At 43.3% G+C, this 22,918-nt stretch overlaps 1 protein-coding gene across 1 annotated transcript; it reads right to left on the bottom strand.

Moving 5' to 3' along the window:
* Nucleotides 1-61: 61 nt before the first annotated feature.
* PRKAB2 (protein kinase AMP-activated non-catalytic subunit beta 2) lies at nt 62-19,399 on the bottom strand. Its single transcript, XM_051992871.1, has 7 exons — nt 19,010-19,399; nt 9,349-9,515; nt 7,253-7,346; nt 5,957-6,077; nt 3,521-3,654; nt 2,840-2,908; nt 62-2,121 (listed from the first exon to the last, which is right to left on the bottom strand). Exons 1-7 carry the CDS (start codon nt 19,169-19,171, stop codon nt 2,044-2,046), a joined length of 825 nt encoding a protein of 274 aa, XP_051848831.1. The 5' UTR covers nt 19,172-19,399; the 3' UTR covers nt 62-2,043.
* Between the last annotated feature and the right edge of the window lie 3,519 nt (nt 19,400-22,918).

Below are 22,918 nucleotides of genomic sequence, written 5' to 3'. Positions count from 1 at the left end.
TGTCACATCCCCTTCCCTGCCCCCACTGCGGAATGAAAAATTTAAAACATGAAACAGGTCATTAGATGTAACGACTGCAACTTTGTTTAATCCTCTCACAACAAATAATCCGGCAACATCACTGTGTAACAGAAAAAATTCTGAGTCTTGTTTCTCTGACCTCTAAAACACTCAATTCAAGTCAAATTTCATCAAACAAAATGTCCAAGTGTCATGGGATTTGACCTATTTCAACAATGACGAGAGTAACACTTTAGGTGAAGGACATCTGGACCCAAAGTAGGCCATACAAGATTTCCGGTGCAAAGGGGAAGGTTCCCAAGTGTCCAAGGCAGCATTAAATCCAGCTCAATTATTAGCCAAGTCCCCGATGGGTTCCACTCACTGCCTCCCATCACCAGGACGTACCCAGTTAAGGTTAAGCCTCGGGCCGGCGAGGATGCTGAGAACCAACCGGGTCACTTTCCCAGGCCACAGGTCTTCCCCAAGCTCAGCTCAGGATGGGCGGGAGGCAGGGTCCATCCTAGGCAGTCTGGGAGCCCCTCCGCCACTAACAGCTTTAGCCTCCTGGAACGCTGGATGGATGAGCTGCAATTCTCTGTAAAAAGGGAAGGCCCACAGACACTTGCAAGATTTTAAGCCTCAATAATCTAATGATGAATTTGGCTCCATGATTTCTGCTAAGCCAAAGTCAAGTTACTTTTAAAATGAGGAGAAAAAACAAAAACCACAAATCCTTTGTAAAGATTCAGGGCAAAATTCTTAAAGCTTAAACCAAGGACGTCAACTTGTGTCTAAGCTCCAGGGCAAGAAACTGAGGGCTGAAGGAATTTCCTTCTCTAGCCAAGGAAACCAGGGTGACCCTCCACCTAGCACAGCACAGCAGAGAGATCAGAGGGCTGGACTTAAAGGTTAGAAATCCCCCCTTTGACAGTGGTTTTAGGACCAAGGGCAAGTCACTTAATTACTCTTACATTCAATTTTTTCTCATATGTAAAATGAGAAAAATAATGTAAAACCTACTTTATCGGGTTATTAGAGTCAAATGAGAGATTAAAATGCTCTGTAAACTTTAAAGCACTATAGAAATGTCAGTTATTACTATATAATGGCATTAGACTACATATACATAATGCACACATACGCTCATAATGGCATTATATTAATGGTAGGCCCAGGGAAGGCTGCCCACAGGTAAGTTCTCCGAGGCCAGGCTCAAGAACGAGATCTCCCTTTCATGCTGGAGGGAGCTGAAAGCAAGCCTGCATGAGGTGGAATCTGTCATTCTCAGGACTTTATGTGTTTCTTCACTGGAACTAAAGCCAGCCCGTGGAGAGCATTTTGGCTTGTGTTCTAAAGAGAAAGGGTATCCCCAGACAATTCAGCCTGGAAATGGGGTCCCTACACCACCGCCCTTCAAGGGACCTTCACCCATGTCTCTAAGCTTTGTCCTCAAGGGGGAGAATAAACAGTATTATATAGGGAGAAAAAAAATCACAGCTTTGGGGCCCTTGAGAAAAGACAGGCCTTCCACTTATCAGGGACGGCTTCCACAGGGAGATGTGGGGGATCCTAGGGGAGCACCAGGCCAACGCGGGACCCCCTTTTGTCCTTGGGTTCTCTGCCAGACAAGACTCCTATACGTTTGTTGTTCCAGCAGGTCGGGGAGGTGACTTGAAGGGGGGTGCTTACTTCTGTTCCCCCAAACCTCTGGAAAGCACCCAACAGGCATCCTAAGATAGAGATTTGGCAGTGGCTAGGTTTCCAATAACATTAACATACTGTATGTCCAATATATATGTATGAGCCCACCCTTTTCCCTTAAAAAAAAAAACTGCACACCCGCATACACACACACACGCACACACGCACATGCTCTCCCGCAGTCCAATGGAAAAGCAGAACAGTCTATTCAAAGGAGGCTCAGAAACACATCAACTGGCCTCAAAGGTCAAGTCAGTTTTCAATTCTAAGCTACAACTGGGGTTCAGTACAGAGATAGGGGGCACGCCTCCCAGGGCCGGGACAGCCGAGAGCGTCCCTTCAGATCGGCTTGTACAGCAGCGTGGTCACATACTTCTTCTTGTAGCGATGAGTGGCACTGAGAACCATCACGCTGTCCTGGGGAGAGAGAGACACAGGACAGCTCCTTATTCGGAGGCTCGGCTCCCTCTGAGCCCTGAGCAACACCCATCAGCCCCCACCTCTGCACAGGAAGTGCCCCCAGGACTGAGAGTAACTGGAGGCAAAACAGGAGATTCTGGAGGGAATCCCTCTGCAGTAGGGTCTAAAGGGAAAGCCTAAAGCAAGGAAAGCACTCAGACTTCTTAGTGAATTTCTATCTCCTGCCTCTTATCTGGCTAGAAGAGGAGAACTAGGACCTCTAAAGCAGTTCAAAAAGGGCCCAAGCCCCCAACTCTTTCCTAAACAATCCAATAATTGGCTCCAAACATCCTGACTGGTTTTCCCAGTATCCTCAGTCTGGAGATGACTGACGGCCAGAATAAGCCCCCATACCAAGGCATTTCCTTGGGGCTAGAACTCAGAAGTCAAGGTCATTTTCTGACACCTTTGCTCCATACCACCACGTAGTTTAAGCCACTGGGACAGGCCGACAGTTATCAAGAAAACCAAAAAATAGGAGATGAAAATGACTAAGATGGAAGCAACCAACTGCTAACAGGTGGGTCCATCCAAAGACAGAGCAGTCTAGTTGTGGAGCACCACAACTGTACAGAGCTGACCCCAAAGCAACCAGTCATCCCCAGTGGGTGTGGGGCAGAGGCTGGTCTAATGGCCCGTCTTCCTGGTCCTCACAGGTTTGCCGGCCGGCACTCACCTTAATGGACAACGCATACAAGTGGTTGAGCATGACGTGGTTTGGTTCAGGGAGAAGTGCCGGGTCACACTGAGAGAAAGAGAGAAAACAGCCGAGCTCACTTCAAAGCAAACAGATAAGGGCAGCTCCCTTTTCTCCAGGATCTTTTACACTGGGTCATGCCTAGAACACTAACAGGTAAAAGCCCTAAGACACAAAATCTACTTAATGGTTCTGAACAGATGGGAAATTCAATCCCAGGCCCTGGGCCCACGTCAGAGATGTGAAGGCCAAAGACGGAAGTGAAGGTGGCCGATTCCACCTTTGGTTTAATAAGCAGGAATTAAGTCTTATGCTTCTTCTATGTGCCCCAGAGCCCAAAGACACTATTAAAGGCTCAATAAATACTCGCTGACTGGTGGCCCTAGAAGTTGATCTCAGCAAGCCAAAATTCTGGGTCTAACAGATGACTCTATGGTGGCAACTAGAAAGCCACAATTGCTCTGCAAAACTCGGTGCCATTCTGTAGCATTAGATAAATGTTACTGTATCTCTGCTCCTGAATCTACACCTTCTACAACCACTGAGCTCAGCTCATGATACTGCCATATAAATGCAAATGGTTTTTATGGAGATCTTTCCTTCTCCACTAGTTTTGAGAAGCCCTAAACTTAATTAAAAAGGCAGTGATGAGATACTCACAGAAATATTAGTGTCCTTGTTAAGAATAACCTGGAGAAGGTGAGGAGGGAGGATGGGTGGAGCTTTGAAGCGCTCCTCAGATCGAAAAACATACATTTCTTGACCATAAAGCCCTGGTGGAGAACTGGATAAATCTGAAAGAAAATGTCCCAAATATCAGAGGAAAACTATGGAAAACATGAGTAGAAATCACAAGCTTTAGAACAAAATGACCCCATTGAAAGCTTATGCTGTCACAGAAGTAGCTATTTACTCGTTGATTTGGAAAGGGCTGTTAACCCCATGAAAAAGAGTTTATGAAACTCATATCTGACCAAGAATTCCCCTTGCAGCACACTTGACAAGTGACATTTGGTCTTTGATTGAAGACCTCCAGTTGGAGGAAACTTCTTTGTCTGACTTTACCTCATCAAATGAAAATGTTATTTGGCAAATTCATTTTAAAAACTAAGTTAAATAAAATTAATTTTCCTTTGAAAATTTATGAAGGACTTCTTAATACACTATGAAAAAACTGAAGACACTTTCTACTGAAATTTAACCAGAGTTAAGAATCACTGACTTAGTTCAAGCCCAGAAAATAAAATATAGCTTCTTTTAACGAGACAGATTAAAGGAACAAAACTTTTGGCCTTAATAAACTAGACACAAATGGCAAGATATTAGAGTCTATATATGTGATTTAGTCATTTCAAATCTCTTGGTCATCAACTAAATCCTTCTTTGGAGCCTACACGAACTACAATGTCTGTATTATCTCTGCTGTGTAGAAGTGGGGAAAAGGTACTAAAATGTATGATATAATCTATGACATCTTGCATCTCTTGACTGTTGTACTTTTAAATTCTCTTCCTTTTACCAACTCCCCCGATCTGAAAAAACTAATAAAAAGAGGTAAGAGATCATACAACTGGTCTGTGCCTGAGTTGGGAATGAAGCACATACATCCAACAGGATGTTTTTCTACCGTGTTATCGTTAATTAATTAAGTGGGAGAAAAGAAGCTAAGAGAATAAGAAATTGGGTAAGGGGGGAAAAGACATGAAGATCAAAGATGAAGCAAAGAGTGAGCAGGTGTATTGGAAAGCAGTGTAATTTGGTTCTCTAGCCAGCCAGAGTGGTCCATGTAACCACAATTTAGCTGCCAAGGTATATCAGGATCTTCAACCAAGATAAGCAAAGAAAGGATTACTTCAGAATATTAGATGAGTAGATTTTTAGGCAGCTACACCTCTCAGAGTCATTTTATTTTTTAAATTATAAACCAATGACTTGACAAAAGAGAATCTACTAAACACTGAACTCTTAATTATTTACGTCTCTCCACGTGCTTGGCTGTCCCTCTACCTCTGTCTCTGCTCTCCAATCACAAACCCCATTTACTGTCTTCATTCCACCCTCCACGCCTCCCAGCCCCACACTCTTCTCTAGCTGCACGTTCTCCCAAAGGGCTGCTTCTCCACTGCCTACCATCAGACGCTCTCCTATATCCCCCGTCTTTAGCCTGATGACGCCTGCCCTGTCTCTCTCCTTCCTTCGAGGCTAACCCTGAGAAGGCCACCCACAAGGGTGGGGCTCCACTGGTTCCCCTCTAAAGTCACCTCCACTTAATCCTGTATGTATCTCATCTGTACAGTCGCTGGCACACTGGGTAACGTCCGTACAAATCTAGGATTTTGTGTTTTCAATGATGAGCACTACTCCCAAGGGCAGCGTTCTCCTTGTTTGCCAACCATGGCTACTCAGAGCTGACAGATTTAGGCAAAGGATGAGTTTTCCAAGAAGACCAAACAACATGGAAGGATGTCCTGACTTGTATTTTTGCACGTAACCAGTGCTGTTTTCACTGTAATATTTCTCAAAATTCCATCCCACTATTTATCTTCTGCTCTACTTTTGGAACATCATGTTCAGTTCTATTGTATTACACCTCCCACCCCTACCCCCACTCCCACCCCCACTCAACTGGATAAATTAAGAGAAAAAAAATTAGCTCTTTTCTTCTAAGAACATTTTTTGATTTTCAAAATTAATTGGAAGTTTTTAGAAAATAAAAAACATAAAAGCTTTCTTGTTCCTAATTTTTTTTTTTAACCTATCAATTCTTATCAACCATAATGAACCGAACCAATCCCCAGCTGAGTATGAACACCAGTAAGACTTGGAACCTGAGAAGCAAGTTATACTTCCCTCACTGGGCCCTTGGTATGGCTACCAGTAAGAAGGCATTTGGACCCTAGTTGTTTATGTGAATTATACTTGAATAGAAACAGCAAAAAGCAAATACAGGAAATGATCCAAAAGCTTACTGTTAAACGATCAAGAAAGTATCAAAATAAGGAACTTCTGTTTTACAAAGAAAGAAGGTGATGGAGTTTTTAGGAAGGCAGGTCTATTTTAAGCAGGCTTTGTAAGTAAGGTCAAAATATAAGTTACCTCGACATGAAGTCTCTGAACTCTCCATGGAATCCAACTTCAGAGCATCAAAAACCTCAAAATCAGACTTTTTGACGTGAATCAGGTTGTTGATGGTGCCGAGCTGGCTGGTAACAACAGGCTGAAAAGGAACGATGAAAGGCCCCCTTTCTGAACCTGGCACTTGGTGCTGAAAACACTTCCAGCTCCATGTGGGCCAGTCCAGAACCACCACAACCCAGCCCATCAGCAAGAACCTCACTCCACCAGCCCTCAGAAGGGATTCCCTTTCCTGCAGGTCCAATGACAACAGTTAAAGGATGAAAGGACTCGATTAAGCATCTGTTCTGATGAGGGAAGGCACTTGGTGTGGGCCACAGGGCATCCGAGGAAATTAAAGGTCGGTAAGCCAGGCTCTTCCTAAGGGTCTCTTGGAGGAGATAGTGTCCAACACAAACAGCCACGGAAGGAATACATTCTGATTCATCGAGTCATGTCCACTACACACAAAGCACACAGCTTGTGTGAGAGAAAGCTTCTTTAGGTTTTTTATGACTCCATATCATTAGTCTAGTCTATAAACTTATGAGATTTATGGAAATTAAACATCTTGCCATAATAGCAGAGTTCATAGATATCAGAGCCAGGGAATAAGCCCCTACTTTCTGACTGTGCTCCAAAGGAGGGATGTGTTGAATACAAAGTGGATGGACAGAGTCCTAGACGCTTGGGTTAGAGTGAGGGAGAGCACTTCTTGCAAGGGGAATCTTCCCCCTCAGGGAAAAATAGCATTTGAGCTAAACTCTGAAGGAGGCAAGGGATTTAACAGCTAGAACTATGGGAAAAGGAGAAAGTCTTCCAAGAACAGGACACATTTTCAGCAAAGCAAGCAAAACTAGATCGTGCTGGGAACCATGGGAAATAGTTCAGTTTGGCTACATTATGAATTATATGAGGAGGAAGAGAAGGGGGACAAAAGACTGGAAAAATAGATCAAAGAGGGCCTTGAATACCAGGCTAAACCTGGACTTTATTCAATGATGAGCTGTCAAGGACAGTCTCTTAAAAAAATAAAAAAATCCAACTTTGTATCCTCAAAGACTATCACACTTTTTTGTACATAGCAAGGCACTCCATAATCCAGGTTTTTTGTTTTTATTTTTCCTTTTTAATGGAAGACAAGATGGATTAGAAGGCCAGAGATGATTTTGGCTGGTTAACTACCCAAACAGTCTGGGAGGGAAGGCAAAGAGGCAGCCTGGAACAGGGAAGGAAAGAGAGGAAGGAGGGCACCAGGTGAGCTATTCAGGCACTTACCTCTGATGGATCATGGACCCACTGGCCATCGACAAAAAACTTGTACTGGTGCTCCCCTTCAGGGAGATCCAAAATGGCAACGAAATCATTATGGCTACAAGGAAATGGGAGGTTGAAACAATCACTACCAATGGGCTCCCCAGGTTCGGTGGACACTGTTCTGTCTGGAGTTGAGTCTCCCCCTCCTCAAATGTTCATTAAATGCTTGGTCCTTTGGCCCTTTCATTTTGCTTCAATAATTTAAGGCTCTGTGGCAGGAGCTGCCATTTTTCATCTTTGTATTTCCAAGTATCTTGCAGAACTGCCATTTAATAACTTATTAGACTGGCACGTCGGGTTGGCACAAAGGCTATTCATAAATAGCTACTTTTAGAAACAGAGAAAAAATTCCTTATAGTGTGACATAGGGGAAAGAGCACTGGACTATGCTCCTCTGACAACACCCATAATCTGAGGTTCCTCTTCCTTTACTATCTTATAACTATACAATATTTACATAAATAATTGCTACCTATTTCTAATACATTTCATTCCAAACCTAACATAAAGAGAGTCAGAAAGGCTTTGTTCCAATTTAGTTTTAGTTAGCCACACTAAGTCAGCCCACACAGCGACTCTCTAATCTGAGGCTGGGAAGAAATTAGATGGTTTTAAGAATATAAATCCCAGGACAGCTAGAGGGTGCAGTGTATAGAGCACCAGCACTGGAGTCAGGATCTGAGTTCAGATGTGGCTCAGACACTTAATACTATCTGTGAGACCATAGGCAAGCCACTTAACCTCAACTGCTTCATTGGAAAAAAAAACAAACAAAAAAAAAAAAATACAAAACCAGAATATAAATCCTGGATGAAAATAACTGAGAATTACCTTTTAAGATTCTGTTCAAATTCTTTTTTAGAGTACTGCCTGACCTCCAAGAACTGTGTGGATAACAAGCTCATTATGAAATAACTTCTCCTTTTAGATGAAAGAATGATCTCTAAAAATGCTGAATGGGATCAAGGGATCACCAGAAAGACCTCAGAGTTTGTTTATATTAGAGTATGAAAGTGCTTCGCAGAAGTCAGTGAACCTGTATAACTGCTTAAGATATCTGTTTCGGTAACATCCAAGCCCTTGGTAATGGATGAGACCCTGCCTTGAGAAAATAAAATCTAGTACTCTGCAATGCCATTTCTAGAAATGCAAAAAAGAAGGGATTTCTCCTACTCGGTTCTATCATTTGTTCTCTGTATGACCTTCTCTAGGTCTCAGTTTCCCTGGCCATAGAATAAGGCCGCTTGATTAAATGGCCCCTAAGGTCCCTTTTCCAGTCCTATCGAATCCATGAAAATGGGTTCATCCTCTTTATATGGCATTTACTAGTGCTTTACAGTTTACAAGAAGCCTTCATCAAGAATACTCATTTTACATTTATGAATACCTGGCTGGGTGGATGAGGTAGGTAGGGATCCAGAGTTGAGTGGGGACAAAAGTCTCAGGCCAAGTTCTCCCAGCTGGTCAGCAGTGGTCAGTAGTCAGCAGCCTTTCTATCCCAAATCTTTCCACAGTAATTTGCCCCTCACTCCCCAACACCACTGCACTGAGACTTGGTCCATCCTTTTGAATGACAGGAATCTACCACCACAGAAGCCAAGGGTCCCCAAAAGCATCTATCTGAAGCCCTCCCGTGGGGGAGCTTCCTGGTAGGCCTTATTGTTTTCAGGTCAGTTCTCATGTCACCAAATTTTAACAGGTTTTCTCCCCACCTCCTTATTCTTGTTTTCTGCTTTTTGGGGCCACCTGGAACAAGCCCAATTTCTCTGCCTGGTACTTTAGGATGCCTCTTGGGTCCACTTGAGGCCTTTTCTTCAGGCTAAATGATTCTTTTTGGACTCCATACAATGGACCTCATTTGTGGTCTCATAGTCATAGACTCTGGAGTGCATCAATATTATGAATAATAACAGCTCACATCTTACATAGGCATGAACACACTGGCCACAAAACTAAGCACTTTATGGATGATCCTGAGGAGACAGAAATCTAATTCTGTCATTTCTCTTGGAAGGAGGATATTCCCGGTATGACCCACTCCAAATACCCGTCTTCACCTTTTAATGAGTGGGATTTTGGTGCTCCAGTTGTTGAAGGATCCAGAGATAAAGACTTCCTTGCCTCCCTCAGACCATCGGATGACCGTGGGACGGGCCTGTTGCATGGGCTTGACAGAGTCCTCCAAGTCTTGCTGCCAGGACACAAACTCTTTGTCCCCAGGGAGCTGTAAGAAAAAATACCCAGGTCATCCCTGGAATCAAGTACAACATAAGTTTCTCAGAAAGGATGCAGGCTGGTCCCCGTGCTGAGGGGCCCTAAAGGTGACCATCTTTGTAACATGCTTTGAATAATCAACTACTACTGACTTCTATATATACCATAAAAAGGGGGTTAGAGTAACTAAAGTTTAAAGGTTACTCAAACCATATACTAATTAAAAAAACCCCAAAAACCCAAACACCATTAGTGTACATTTCCTTAGTTAAGTAGAGACCAGCTTGGAATATTGTATATGAAAATTGAGTTTTTCTTATGATACTAGAAGATTGCAGGTAAATCATTCCACTTTTTAAGAACTGTAGCCTCTCTATAAAATGATTCCCATAAATCAGGATGAAGGATGCTACTTTATTTAGTACTTTGAGTTCTGCTGAAATTACGATCTTTAAAGTATAATCATGCCTAGTTTGCCTTAAGGGACCCTAGGCAACTAGAAGATAGTGAGATTTTTAAAAAAGCCAATATTAAGTGAGTGTATTTGATATTTTAATTACAATAAAAGGTCAACAAATAATCCATAAATCAAATTTAATTAGTAGTTTTCAAAAACAGGAAGGGATATGTTGCTGAATCATCATCAAAGTCGATGATCGATTTTTCACAAATTTGGAAGGAGGTATGTTAAGCCTTATTTACGCTGCTCTAAGTTAATTAATTTAGAAATGTACAGGTGGAAGGCTCCGGAGACTTAAGGGATAGCAACAGTGAAGATGTCTAAACAGGTCCCTTTAAGCAAGGCAGTGCCAGATTCGCCTGATGTTTATAGAATACCAGAAGAGTTACTCACTTGGTTTCTTCCCCTACTGTCCTCTACCCAGCCTTAGATAACAGAATAAAAAGACAAACAGAATTTTCAAAGCTTTGTTAAGTTAAAAAAAAGAAAACAAAAAATCTGGTAACAACTACAACTCCCACCCCCCTCAAAAAAATCTATCATTTCTTTTCATCTAGCATTTTCTTTCCAAACATCTGAAGTGATTCTCTGAATTTCTCAAAGTTATTCCATAAGACAGTTTATGTGGAAAGAGAAAGCACAGAGAATGCAAAATCAGAATAATATATACACTGATAATGACTGTATTAAAAATAACACCAAGGCCTCACAGGCACACAAAATGAAAAAAAGATTGGAAGATGAAAGAACATGTTATTAGATTTTCAAGTTTAAGTAGTGTTTCCTATTACCCAAATGTAAATAATTCAGCATTTATCCTATTATTTAGGATTTTATTCCTCATTTTACTTGCTCATTTTTGTTGAGACTATAATTAAATTTGCAACAAAACACTGCATAAGGCACACAGACAGCAAACACTGGAAAAGAGACTATGTTATTTTCTCAATTCATACGTTTAAGTCAGCTGGAAAACAAAACCCCAAAACCTTAAGCCCAAAGTTCCCTCCCAGATGGGGTCACCCAGCCCTCAATGCCACACAGACAACAACACCGTCAGATCGCTGCTTCTGGGAGAATCCTAGCCTTGGCAACTGAGTCACGTGGCATTGTGGACAAGCTGACCTGAAGGCCAGGGCAGGGCTGGGGAGAAAAGAAAAGAGGGAGAAGAGAGGGGGGAGAGAGAAAAAGAAGAAAAGAAAGGGAGAGAGAGAAAGAGAAAGAGAGAGAGAGAGAGAGAGAGAGAGAGAGAGAGAGAGAGAGAGAGTGTGTTCTTTACCAGAAAATATATAGAATTACAAATGAAATCAATCACACTGAAATGCGTTGCTGCTACTCTACCATTTTCAGACATGTCTGGTTTCTTGGAGGAGACACTGTAGCAGTTGGTATTTTCTCCTCCAGCTCATTTGACAGAGGAGGACACTGAGACAAATGGGTTTTGGTGCCTTTCCAGGGTCGCCCTGCTAGCCAGAGTTGACGGCCACATTTGAATTCGAGGCCTTCTGATGCTGGGGCTGGTGCTCCACCCAGCTAACCACCAAACAGTTTCACACCCGAGCTCCCAGAGTCTAGTTTTCAGCCTCTTTGTGGTGACCCCCACAGTGGAGGAAGCTTTGTCCCCCTGAAGCTCACTGTCCCCAAGATCCCGGGTCAGGGCTTTCTCCCTATTTCTGCTAGGACCAAAGGCTGTGGGGGAGACAGAATCCAAGAGGCCCTGGTGCTGGGGCAGGGACCGTGGAGACAACCTGGCGGCATCTATCACTGTCTAAGCTAAATGGCGCCGGCTCTGACAGCCTCCTGGGGACAGTGACAATCTCTGGAGAGCCTGTTCTTCCCCATAAATGAACAAAAGGGGATTAAGCCCGGAGACATTGTCCTATGAGAGGATCCTGGAAAGATGGCGGAGTGGGACAACGCACTCTCCAGGTTTCTCAGACCACGGCCTCAAAGAGAACACAGAGCAGCACAAGTGGACACGAGTCAGGGCAAAGCAGCTGTTCTCCTAAGAAGGGCTGGCCACAGAACACCTGGATGTTGTCACATCATTTGTAGGCCATGCAAAGTGATGCAATAGGTGGAGGTAGGGAGTGTCCCTGACTGAGCTAGCCATACGGCCTGCGGGAAGACCCTGAGAAAGCCCCAGCCTCCAGGGGCCCAGGTGCAGTGCAGGACCCTGTGGGCTCAATCCCAGAGACCAAAGGACCTTCCACTGTCACTGGGCGGACCAGGAAGGAACTGCACACCTGGTGAGTAAAGGAGCCAGGGAGGGACCCTTCCAGGGAAGGAGAATCCCCGGTTCCAGTTCCAGGAGAACTGTGTGATGGGGGGCTCTGACCCTGATGTAGGGAGTGGAGAGGAAAGCCTTAGTGTGAACTCTGAGAGACCTCAGAAAATAACTGGGAAAAGTTTGGGCACAAAATGTCATCTGCATCCAGAAAAAGAGGTAAGGAGACTGAATGTAAATCAGCACTTGCTCCTTTCACTTATTTTTTCTGTTGTTTTTTTCTTCTCTGCTCAGGGCATCATTTCCCAGGCTTCTGGATTACAACTTAATTAAATTACACCAATAGTCAAAACTGTCTGAAAATTGAAATAAAAAAAAATGATCTTGATACATTACAAGAAATTATCAAGGAAAATTACCCTGAAGTTCTAGAACTTCATCTAGAACAAGATGGCAAAGCAGAAATAGAAACATCTACCAATCAACACCTGAAAGAGGTTGAAAACTCATAGGAATATCATAGCCAAGTTTCAAATCTCCTAAGTTAAGAAAATATTGGAAGTAACATACACACAAAAATTAAATATCATGGAACTACAATAAGGTTAATACAAGAACTTGTAGCTATTACATTAAAGGACTTTGGGACTATATATTCTGTATAGCAAAAGAGCTGGGGTTACAATCATAGGTAACTTACCCAAAGTATAATTCTGAATGAAAAAACAAAAACCAATGGACATTTAACGAAATGACCTTCAGATATTTGTGACAAAAGCAGCAAAACTTAAGGGAAAATTAAAAATAGAATATCCAAGAGAAATATAAAGTAAATATTAAGGATCAATTATAAAGGACTGAATAAGATCATATTGTTTACTTTTCATATGTTAAAATATTAATTTTTTATTACTCATTTTTATTTAGGTAATTTTGCAAGAAAGGATTCAGCTGAGCTGAGTATGATGGGGTGATTCTAAAAAATACATAAAATTATAGGGAGAGATAAAAAGGAGCAATTATCTCATGAGGGCAAGGAGAGAGAATGGGGGAAAAGGATAAGGGAGGAATTCTTGGAGGGGTGAATAGGTAAAGGATTAAGGGGGCAAGGAAGTGCAAAAGTAAAGCAGAAGGACAGGAATAAGGTAAGAATCAGAGAGAGGAAAATTAGGAAGGAGGAAAATATCATGTAATTATACTTTAGAATGGGAATGAGATGAATTTACCCATAAAATGGAAATTGACAGCAGATTAAAAATTTGAATTCAACAATAAGTTGCTTCAGGAAATGCTATAAAAATGAGAAATCTATGAAAACATAAAATAAAGGTCAAAAGTAGAATTTATCATATTAAAAAAGCGTATTAATAATGACTCTAAAGTAAAAGCTAAAATAGATTTAATCAAAAGAGAAAAATAATAAAACTATACTGTGTCACATTATTCAATATTATTTCAGACTATTTAAAATAACTAGACTATATAATAATTGAGATTATACCTGCCAAAAAGATACAGAAAATATATGAAAATAAACATAAAACAATTTTATGCAAATAAAGTTAGAGCTAAATGATTGAATTTTTATTGATCAGGGATAGGTAAACTCAAGTAAAAGGAGGCAATTTTTACCTAACTAATCTTTTTAGATAATGTTACCCCAATTAATTACTAAAAAATTATATTACTGAGTTAGGAAAAAATCAATAAAGGTCATTTAGAAGAATAAAAGGTCAGGAACTTCAAAGAAATTCAGGGAAAAAAGATATAAAAAAAGCAGATTCAATAGCATCAGACCTTAAACCATAATATAAAGTGATTGTTGAAGTATAAAATGAATAATTCTATGTATTTTACATTAAAATTATCTTATATAAGTAAAACCTGTGCAACCAAGAATAGAAGGAATGAAGAAAAATGGGAAAATTTTCACAATCTTCACAATGTTTCTGGACTGGAATATTGCTGTGGTTTAGGAAATGATGAACTGATTGTCAGAAAAACATGGAAAAACTTGGACTTATGAAAGAAGATGCTAGGTACCTCCAGAGAAATAGATGACAAGTGGAAATAAGCAAAATAAAACTCTCATGTCTTGAGTGTATATGTTTTTGGGAGGAGGGGAAAAAAGAATAAAGTAATAAGTGCACAGCAGAGAAAAAGAGAAAAACTTCAAGGAAGCAAAGAAAAGCTGGGTAGCTTTGAAAACAATATCACGTAGATATTATATAGGCTTTCTTGAAATGGAAATTTATTGCTTTATATTGAATTTTCATTCTGCTGTCTATATGAAAATGTTTTTTAAATTCTTTTATTTTGTACATAAGGGTAAAATAAATTTAAAAACTTAAAAAAAAAAAAAAAGAAGAAGATAAAATCTTTGTAGGAAATGGGAATCTAGGAAAAGTATCACCAGGCAGATAGATCACTGTGAGAGGATTCTTCATGATTTAATGGAGAAAACAGCTTAGCTGATAAAAAGGGTTATGATGAAGAAGGGGGGGAAAATAAATATCAGGATATTTCTTCTATCATTTCTCTTCACCTCACAAACTGAAATCCTTTTCTCAACCATGTACTAATAAAGTAAACAAACTGCAGGAATAAGATCCGCTGTGTCATCAGCGGATTAAATTACAAACTTGGTTGGGTAGGAAGAGAAGTATTAGGCACACCCTGTCTCCTTAAAAAAATAGAGACAAATACCACCTCTCATTTTATTTTTAATTAGTCAAGTTAAGATACACAAATAAGTTCAGAAGCTGAAGGTTCTACATAATTAAATTAAAAGCTTCAGGGCATCTTATAGGCTGGATTTAGTCCTACATAAAAAAATCACACAATTTCTCAATATTATCACAGCTCCAGTTTTCTTCTAAATACAAAGACACGGTCATTCTAGATTTTGCAAGCGCCCCAAACTCCGGCGAGTCCTTGGATTGGAGACACTGAGACACTCCTGAGATGGAGGAAATCTATTTAGTCCAATTGGTTAAATAAGCCTCAGCCTACCTTCAAACTGCGGAGGAAGCCCCCAGACACAGACAATGTCTCCCCTGCTGTGCTTCCCCCCAAAGTGACCAACTGCTCTTCTTAAAACATAACCCCCATCACTCTCATAACCTGCCCGGGCCCCCAGCTGGACAAATAAGTAAGTGGTGACAGCCAGGAAGACTGGAGCAAAATGGAGGTAGGAGAGCAAACCCAATGAGGGGGGGACGACAGAAGCTGGAGAAGCTCCCGCGCCAGTGTGCCAGGCAGGGCCAGAGGAGCCCTGGAGGGTAGGGGGCCCAACCCAGCCAGGTACAGAGACTGGCTCAAAGTCACACAGCTTGTGTCTGAGCCAGCACTCGAGCCCGGCTCCCAGAGTCAAGCCAAGTTACCTCTGTCCCCGCCAGCCCTGCCTGCCTGGCCCTCTGTGCCCACCAGCTCTGGCCGCCTGGCCCCCTGTGCCCACCAGCTCTGGCCGCCTGGCCCTCTGTGCCCACCAGCTCTGGCCGCCTGGCCCCCTGTGCCCACCAGCTCTGGCCGCCTGGCCCTCTGTACCCACCAGCTCTGGCCGCCTGGCCCTCTGTGCCCACCAGTTCTGCCCGCCTGGCCCTCTGTGCCCACCAGCTCTGGCCACCTGGCCCTCTGTGCCCACCAGCTCTGCCCGCCTGGCCCTCTCCGCCCCCACCAGCCCTGGCTGCCTGACCCTCTCCACCCCCACCAGCCCTGCCTGCCTGGCCCTCTGTGCCCACCAGCTCTGGCCGCCTGGCCCTCTGTACCCACCACCCTGCCCGCCTGGCCCCCTGTGCCCACCAGTTCTGCCCACCTGGCCCTCTGTACCCACCAGCCCTGCCCGCCTGGCCCTCTGTGCCCACCAGCTCTGGCCGCCTGGCCCTCTGCCCACCAGTTCTGCCCGCCTGGCCCTCTGTGCCCACCAGCTCTGGCTGCCTGACCCTCTCCGCCCCCACCAGCCCTGCCCGCCTGGCCCTCTCTCCTTCTGGGCAAGTAACTACAAGCAAGCAGCACTTGGGGCTTTGAGATCAATCAGGAGTCATGTGCCCAGTCCAAGCCACTTTAGCAATGTGACCCTCCAGTCTAAAATCTGGAAATGGCCAGGACCCAACAAAAGAGACTCTTCTTTGGGGTGCTTCTGCCCCCACACATCACATTTAATTAATCATTCAACAAGCCCTAATGAAATATCTTCTAGGGTGTATGTGTTAAGGAGGATGGCCTAGCCACACCCCAGGAGAGAAGCCCCTCAACATCCCATCCACTTCTCCATCCCCCTCTTGACTTCCCTAGACCCCAACTAGCCTAGAATGGTGCAGTCAGCCTGAGGACTCAGGAAAGGAGATTCACCATTTCCCAAAGCCAAGAAATCCATTTTTGGAGCGCTCTCGGTGGACAGTTTTGCCTTAAGAGTGAGTAGCAATCTCCTTCCAGGTAATGGCCACCTCCTATTCCCAGCCTGTGGTCCTGGGGCGAACAGATTTAATCCTTTTTTTTCCTCCTGGCTGCCCTTGGAAATACCTGAAAGCAGCTCAACTCAAAAGTTTTCCCTTCGTCAAGCTAAAGCCCCCTCCCACTGCTCACACAGTCCTATCTCAGATCTTCAGGGCCTGCCTTTGGCCCTTCTGGACATTCTGCAGCTTCCTAAGATCAGAGATTTAGAGCTGGAAGGAATCTTAAGGCTCATCAAATTCAATGCTCTGATTTTACAGAGGGGGAAACTGAGGCATGGAGAAATCATGCGATTCCTTTGTCCAGCTTGTGTACGACTTAAAGAGGTGGTTGAGCCCAGGTCTACCTGGCTCCAAGTGCAGAGCCACTACAGCACTCTGTCTTATCAATGGCTTTCTCAGAACTGACACATTACTCCAATCATCCTACACAATCTCCAGCTTTTCCTCCCTCCCGCCCCAATATAACTGTCTGCCCATTATTTTTGGGCACTACTTTCATATTGAGCTTGCAGCCCAATAAAACCCTCAGGCCATTTTCAGAAGAAAAAGTCGAGACTCCCCTCAAAGCTTCTACTTGTAAGATCAGTCCTTGTTGAAGGACACCCAGAATAACACACATCTGAGCTTCTCAACCCGGGAGCCTAGCCCCCTCTCCATCTCTCCCCTTGTTCCCTCCCCCCCCCCCCACTTCAGAGGATCTATACATTTGTATGGGGGGGGTGGGAATCACATTCCTACTTGCACTCCCCTCTAATTGAAATTCATTTCCTTCAGTTATTTAAAAACATTCTTTTCACACAAGAGACACATAAGGCTTGCTTGGCAAAGGGGTTCATGACACACACAAACAAGGTTAAGAATCCCTAATTCAGATGGACAGTTCTAACTGAGGCAGAGTTTCTCCTTGCAAACCTCCCAGTCACAAAGGCTCCTGCCATCCTTCGCTCCTAACTTGCACTCACCCCACACACTTATCCAATCCCGAGCCAAGTCTGGTTCTTTCTATCTTAGCAATCTCTCTTCTCAAACACTCACCACCTGGCTCATCATCTCGGACCTGGATTATTGGCTCTATCAACCATGTTTCCCTAGTCTGCGGGCAAGGGAACCTCCCTAAAGCCCACTCCTGCTTAACAGTCTCCTTCTCACTATAAGGAAAGACTATCAATAAGTAGAACAAAATTTTAAAAAATCAATACCATTACTTCCAGGTTATATATGTGTTATGTGGGTACACACACACGTTGGTGGTTGTCCTTCACCAAAATAATATCACAATGTTATGAATCAAGTTAGTGTGACTGATCAGAGCTCGGAATGCTCTACCACGGGGGACACAAATAATCCACATAAACCTTTGGAGGGGCTTCTCTAACTTTAAGCAACTTGCATTTCTTCTGAGCTAATGAAGTTCTTTCTGCTTTACGAACACAGCACCTTCTCTGATAAAGGCAATCCTGTGCCAGTATCTCCCAAACCACGAAGTCATTTCTAAAGTTCTCAAGAGATTCTTTGGGGATGTCTTTGTGCCGCTTTTTCTGAGTTCTCCATAAAATATCGTTTTTGGTAAATGTACATTTGGCATTCGAGCAATAGATATATACCCACATGTAATACATACATATATACCCACATGTAATATATACATATATACCCACATGTAATATATACATGTATACACATGGTAAATGTACACTTGGCATTCGAGCAATAGATATATACATACATGTGACTATCTATAGATATATAGAAGCTCGCAGACACACAGGTAGGCCCTCCCTGCCCTTCTCACTTTCACCCATTCTGTGACACCGGCCTCCTGGTTGCTCCTGGAACATGACACTCCCATCTCCAGACTCCAGGAGCCCTACTGGGTTCTACCACCTGGTTTCTTCCAAGATCAGGTCAAATGCTACCTTTTGCAAAAATCCTTACTCCCCCAACACACCTGCCCTGCCCCGCCCAGCCCCTCCCCTCAGGGGATCGGACTTCAGTTTACTTTCCAAGTCCCTCACGCACTAGGAGGTCTGCACGGTCTCTTCCGAAAGACGGGAGATTGCTGGAGGGCAGGGCCTGTTCCGGGGCTCGCCATACATTACAGGCTTAAGGCAGCGGCCCGGACAGAGAAGTAGGCAGGAGGGGAAGGAGATGCGGACTCCAGCAGCCCCCTGCTCCCCCTCCTTGCTCCCGGGCCCTGCGGGACAAGCCGAATCCCTTTTCCGACCAGGGAACCCCTGCCCACCCCAGAAGCCCACCCTCGGTCCCCCGCAGGGAGCCTGAGCGCTCGCCTGCAATTGACCAGGCTAGAAATTGACCCAACTCCGGGCGAGTGGAGGGACGGGGGACCCTCTCCGGCCGCGCACCTTGGAGTCGGGCACGCTGAAGACGCTCGGGTCGTCTGTGCTGCCCACCATGATCTTGTGCGGGTGCTCCTTGCCGTGCGACTGCCCGCCGGCGCCATCGGCGCGGTGGGACTTGGAGCCGTGGCGCTCCCCGGGCACCCGTTCGCTCGTGGTGTTACCCATGGCGGCTCGGGGGTCCCCGGCGGGAGGGAATGCTCGTCCTCCGCTGCCGGCGTCGCCCTTCTCCCGGCTGCCTCAGGACACCACCCCCTCCTTGTCCGGGGAAGACGGCGAGCTGGGGTCCGGGATCCCCTGCCTTCCTCCGACCGCTCTCCGGGAATCCCCCGGGACAGCCGCCCCCCACCGAGGATGCCGCCCCATTCGCCTCAGCAGCGGAGCGCCCTCCTCCCGGGAGAGGGAGGGGGAAGGAGGGCGGTCGCGCATGCGCAGCGGTGGTTGTTCTCAGGTGTGAGGGCTCAATAAAGTTATTGAAACGGAAGGACTCAGTTCTCGTTTCCTCCTAAAATGGCGAGGAAGCCAGAGCCCCGCCCCCTGCCCTCTCTATCCCTCCCCCCACTCCCCACCGCCGTCACCTCCCGCCTCCATCAGTGGCCCGCTAGACGAGTGGGCGTCTCCAAGGAGCTCGAGGCTCCTTGGTGGGCGTGGTCTTGGAGGCTCCCGTGGGAGGAGGGGCGGTCTCTAGGTTCTGGAGTCTCACAGTCCTGAGGGTGGAGACGTGGGTCGCGGCGTCCTTCCCACCCCTTGCGCGGACAAAGAAACTGAGGCCGGGGGCGGAGAAAATACCCCCTCCGAGAGTTTGTTACCCAGCTTATAAATCGCTGCCGTTTGCCTGGAGGCGTCAGCGGCATTTCCGTTATCCATTACCCGTTTTTCATTGTCAATGACTTGCTTAAATAATTCAGGGTAGAATTTACTACTAACTGGTATCTCTTTTTTTCATTTTTATTCATTTCGTGATTGCTTCCCATTAACATTAAAAAATATTTTAATGTTAAAATAACCTTGAGATAATGTTGTAAAAAATTACCCTGGCATGGATTCTGTCAATACAAAGTTATTATTAAATAAAATAAAATTTAAATTAAAAAAAATAAATAAAATAAAATAACCTTGAGAAGACAAAGCGATATAATATTGCTTATACATGTGAAGCCGTGCAAAACATTTACGTGTTATCCACTTTGCAAAAAATAAAAACAAGAAACAAATAAAAAATGTCCGCTTTCGCGCGCCCTCAGAGCCCACCAGTTCTCTCCGGAGGTGGGCTACAAGGAGTCCTTTGGCGTTGCCTTGGGTCACTGTTGTGGAGAAGAGCCGAGTCATTCTCAGCTGACCGCCATACATCCTTGCGTTACTGTGTGCAACGTTCTGCTCACTTTGCTTTTATGCAGTATCTTTCATTTTCTTATACATACTGATCAGGCTTTGAAGAGTTAATGGTCTCTCAGTCAGTTTTCTTGTTTATGGACAATTTCATTCTTTATTTGATGCTCACTATGTCCTGCACTCATCAATTAAAATAATTACGTATCAGAGTGAATGATGATTTAATCCAAAGATGGGAAAAGGGGAGATAAATATAGTCAAATATGGTTTAAAAGAGACAACTGGGGAAATGTGAACATTTTTGAGTTTACAGAAACCCTGACAATATTGTCGGTATCATGCTTTCTTCAAAATTGGTGGGAGTAGGATATGATGAGCACCCAAAAAAATATAAAGAATGAAACTGTCTGCCTTTCAAGAGACAAGAAAACTTACAGGAAAGTCTTATAAACTCTTCATGTAGAGCAAAAATGAGTGACACTGACTAATAATTTCCCTGAGAAGTTAAACCAATGGAAAGTAATTCCCATGTAGAAAAAGGAAGGAATCCAGAAAATGCCTTAGTCAACAAATATTTGTCTTATTTGCAGAAAGAGAAAAACGCCTGTCAAAGACAATGCCAGGCTAGAATATGAACTCTTAAAAATGTTATAAAGAACAATTATCGTTGACTATGAGGAATATCTTCTCGTAAAGCTGTGCTAAGCAAGAAAGGGCCAAAATAGTTAAAAGAAAGCTTGGCAAGCTATCCAAAATGATTTCTATGGCACTCAAGAATGAAAAGGGAAAGACTACAAATAAAAGAAAAATTGGGAAAATTTACAAAAATATCAATTCAACCAACTTCTCTAAGGCTGGTGGAATTCCCATATTTTATCATTAAAATCATAATCCCTGAGGTAGAAATGGCACTAAAGCAAACAAACACAAGAATAGCCACCAGATTTAACCAAATAAATAAGAGTACAATTTTGAAGACATCAAGGATTAGTATACAAAGTATTTGAAGGAGGAAAAGAAACCAAAGGTGCAGAAAAGTAATGTTGATGGAAAGAATGTCAGTGAATTCTGACCTATCTAGCTTCTCTCCTATCTATATTCAATTTGTATGAAGATCATCTGCATCCATTGAGGGTTTCCTTGATGATATTAATAGAGAATAAGCAATCTCTCTAAGACAATATTCAACAATTTACACAATTGGTGACAATAACCAAAAGTGACTCAAAGATGTAGGATATAAGATTCCATTATATGCATTGTTTGAGACAATTATTTGGTTCAGCCCATAGAGCACTAGACTTGGAGTCAGGAAAATGGGAATTTAAATCCCAGTTTCACATACCAATTATGTGACCCGGGGCAAGGTATCTAACATTTGTCTGCCTCTGCTTCCTCATATGTAAAATAGGAATAATAATAGTACCTACCGATGGGATACAGCTTCTAGGGGAAATGTGGCAGTAACCCTGAAGTCACTGGACCTTGGCTGGGCCCTAGTTCCACAGATAATGCTGGCTGCCAGATAATAATCTCTGGGTCTGTGATAGCCAAATTTCTGAGACAATAGTTCTACCTCTAGACCACAAAATTAGCCTATTAGTGACATGAAGAACTGGATAAATTTGTCTCCTTGCTCCTGGATCTTTGCTAAATCCTTTTGGAACTTAACCTGTTTCAATTGGCGTTACAATTAAAATAAATTTTGCTCCTTGACTTGGAGATGAGTTCAAGCCTGCAAATTCTTTTGAGACACCTCATGACACTGGTTTGCCACCCCCAACCTTTTGGGGGTCCCTCTGGACCTTAACGACTGTACTACAAAGGACTGGAAAAACATTAGGAAGATAAAATTATCTGCAGCAGCATTATTTATTTTTTTTTTCAGCAGCATTATTTTAAAAAATAGAGTTGCTGTAAGCAAAGCACCTGTCCCAGAACCCATGCACAAAACTCCAGGTGAAGCTGGCAAAAATTTTTCCCCCAAACAATATACATAAAGTTAGGCTGTCAAATGGAAGCAAGAAAGACCCAGTTACAGCAGAAAGAAGTGAAGAAGTTTGGGGGAAGAGATAAAATTATAAAAACAGGAAAGTTATGGCCACCTAGGGCAGTGGTCTCCAAAGTGGAATATACATACCCTTCAGGGTACAAAAGAGAATCCATCAATGTGCCAGAAGAAAACAAGATTTCTGTTTCTATTTTTTTTTTTTTTTTGGCTGAGGCAATTGGGGTTAAGTGACTTGTCTAAGGTCACACAACTAGGAAGTGTTAAGTGTCTGAGACCAGATTTGAACTCAGGAGCTCCTGACTTCAGGGCTGGTGCTCTATCCACTGCTTCACCTAGCTGCCCTTGTTTCTATTTAAAAACTTTTTTACAAAGCTTTTTATTTTTGAAACATTTGCATGGATAATTTTTCAACATTAATCCTTGTAAAATCTAGTGTTCCAATTCACTCCTTTCCTCTACCCCCAATATATGTTAAACATGCTAAAAAATATATGTTAAATCCAATATATGCATATATATTTATACAATTATCTTGTTGCATAAGAAAAATCAAATCAAAAAGGAAAAAATAA

This window comes from Antechinus flavipes, chromosome 4 (assembly GCF_016432865.1).
Source record: "Antechinus flavipes isolate AdamAnt ecotype Samford, QLD, Australia chromosome 4, AdamAnt_v2, whole genome shotgun sequence".
NCBI lineage: Eukaryota > Metazoa > Chordata > Mammalia > Dasyuromorphia > Dasyuridae > Antechinus > Antechinus flavipes.
The sequence above is the reverse complement of the archived record's forward strand: the minus strand, read 5'-3'. Positions and strand labels throughout refer to the sequence as shown.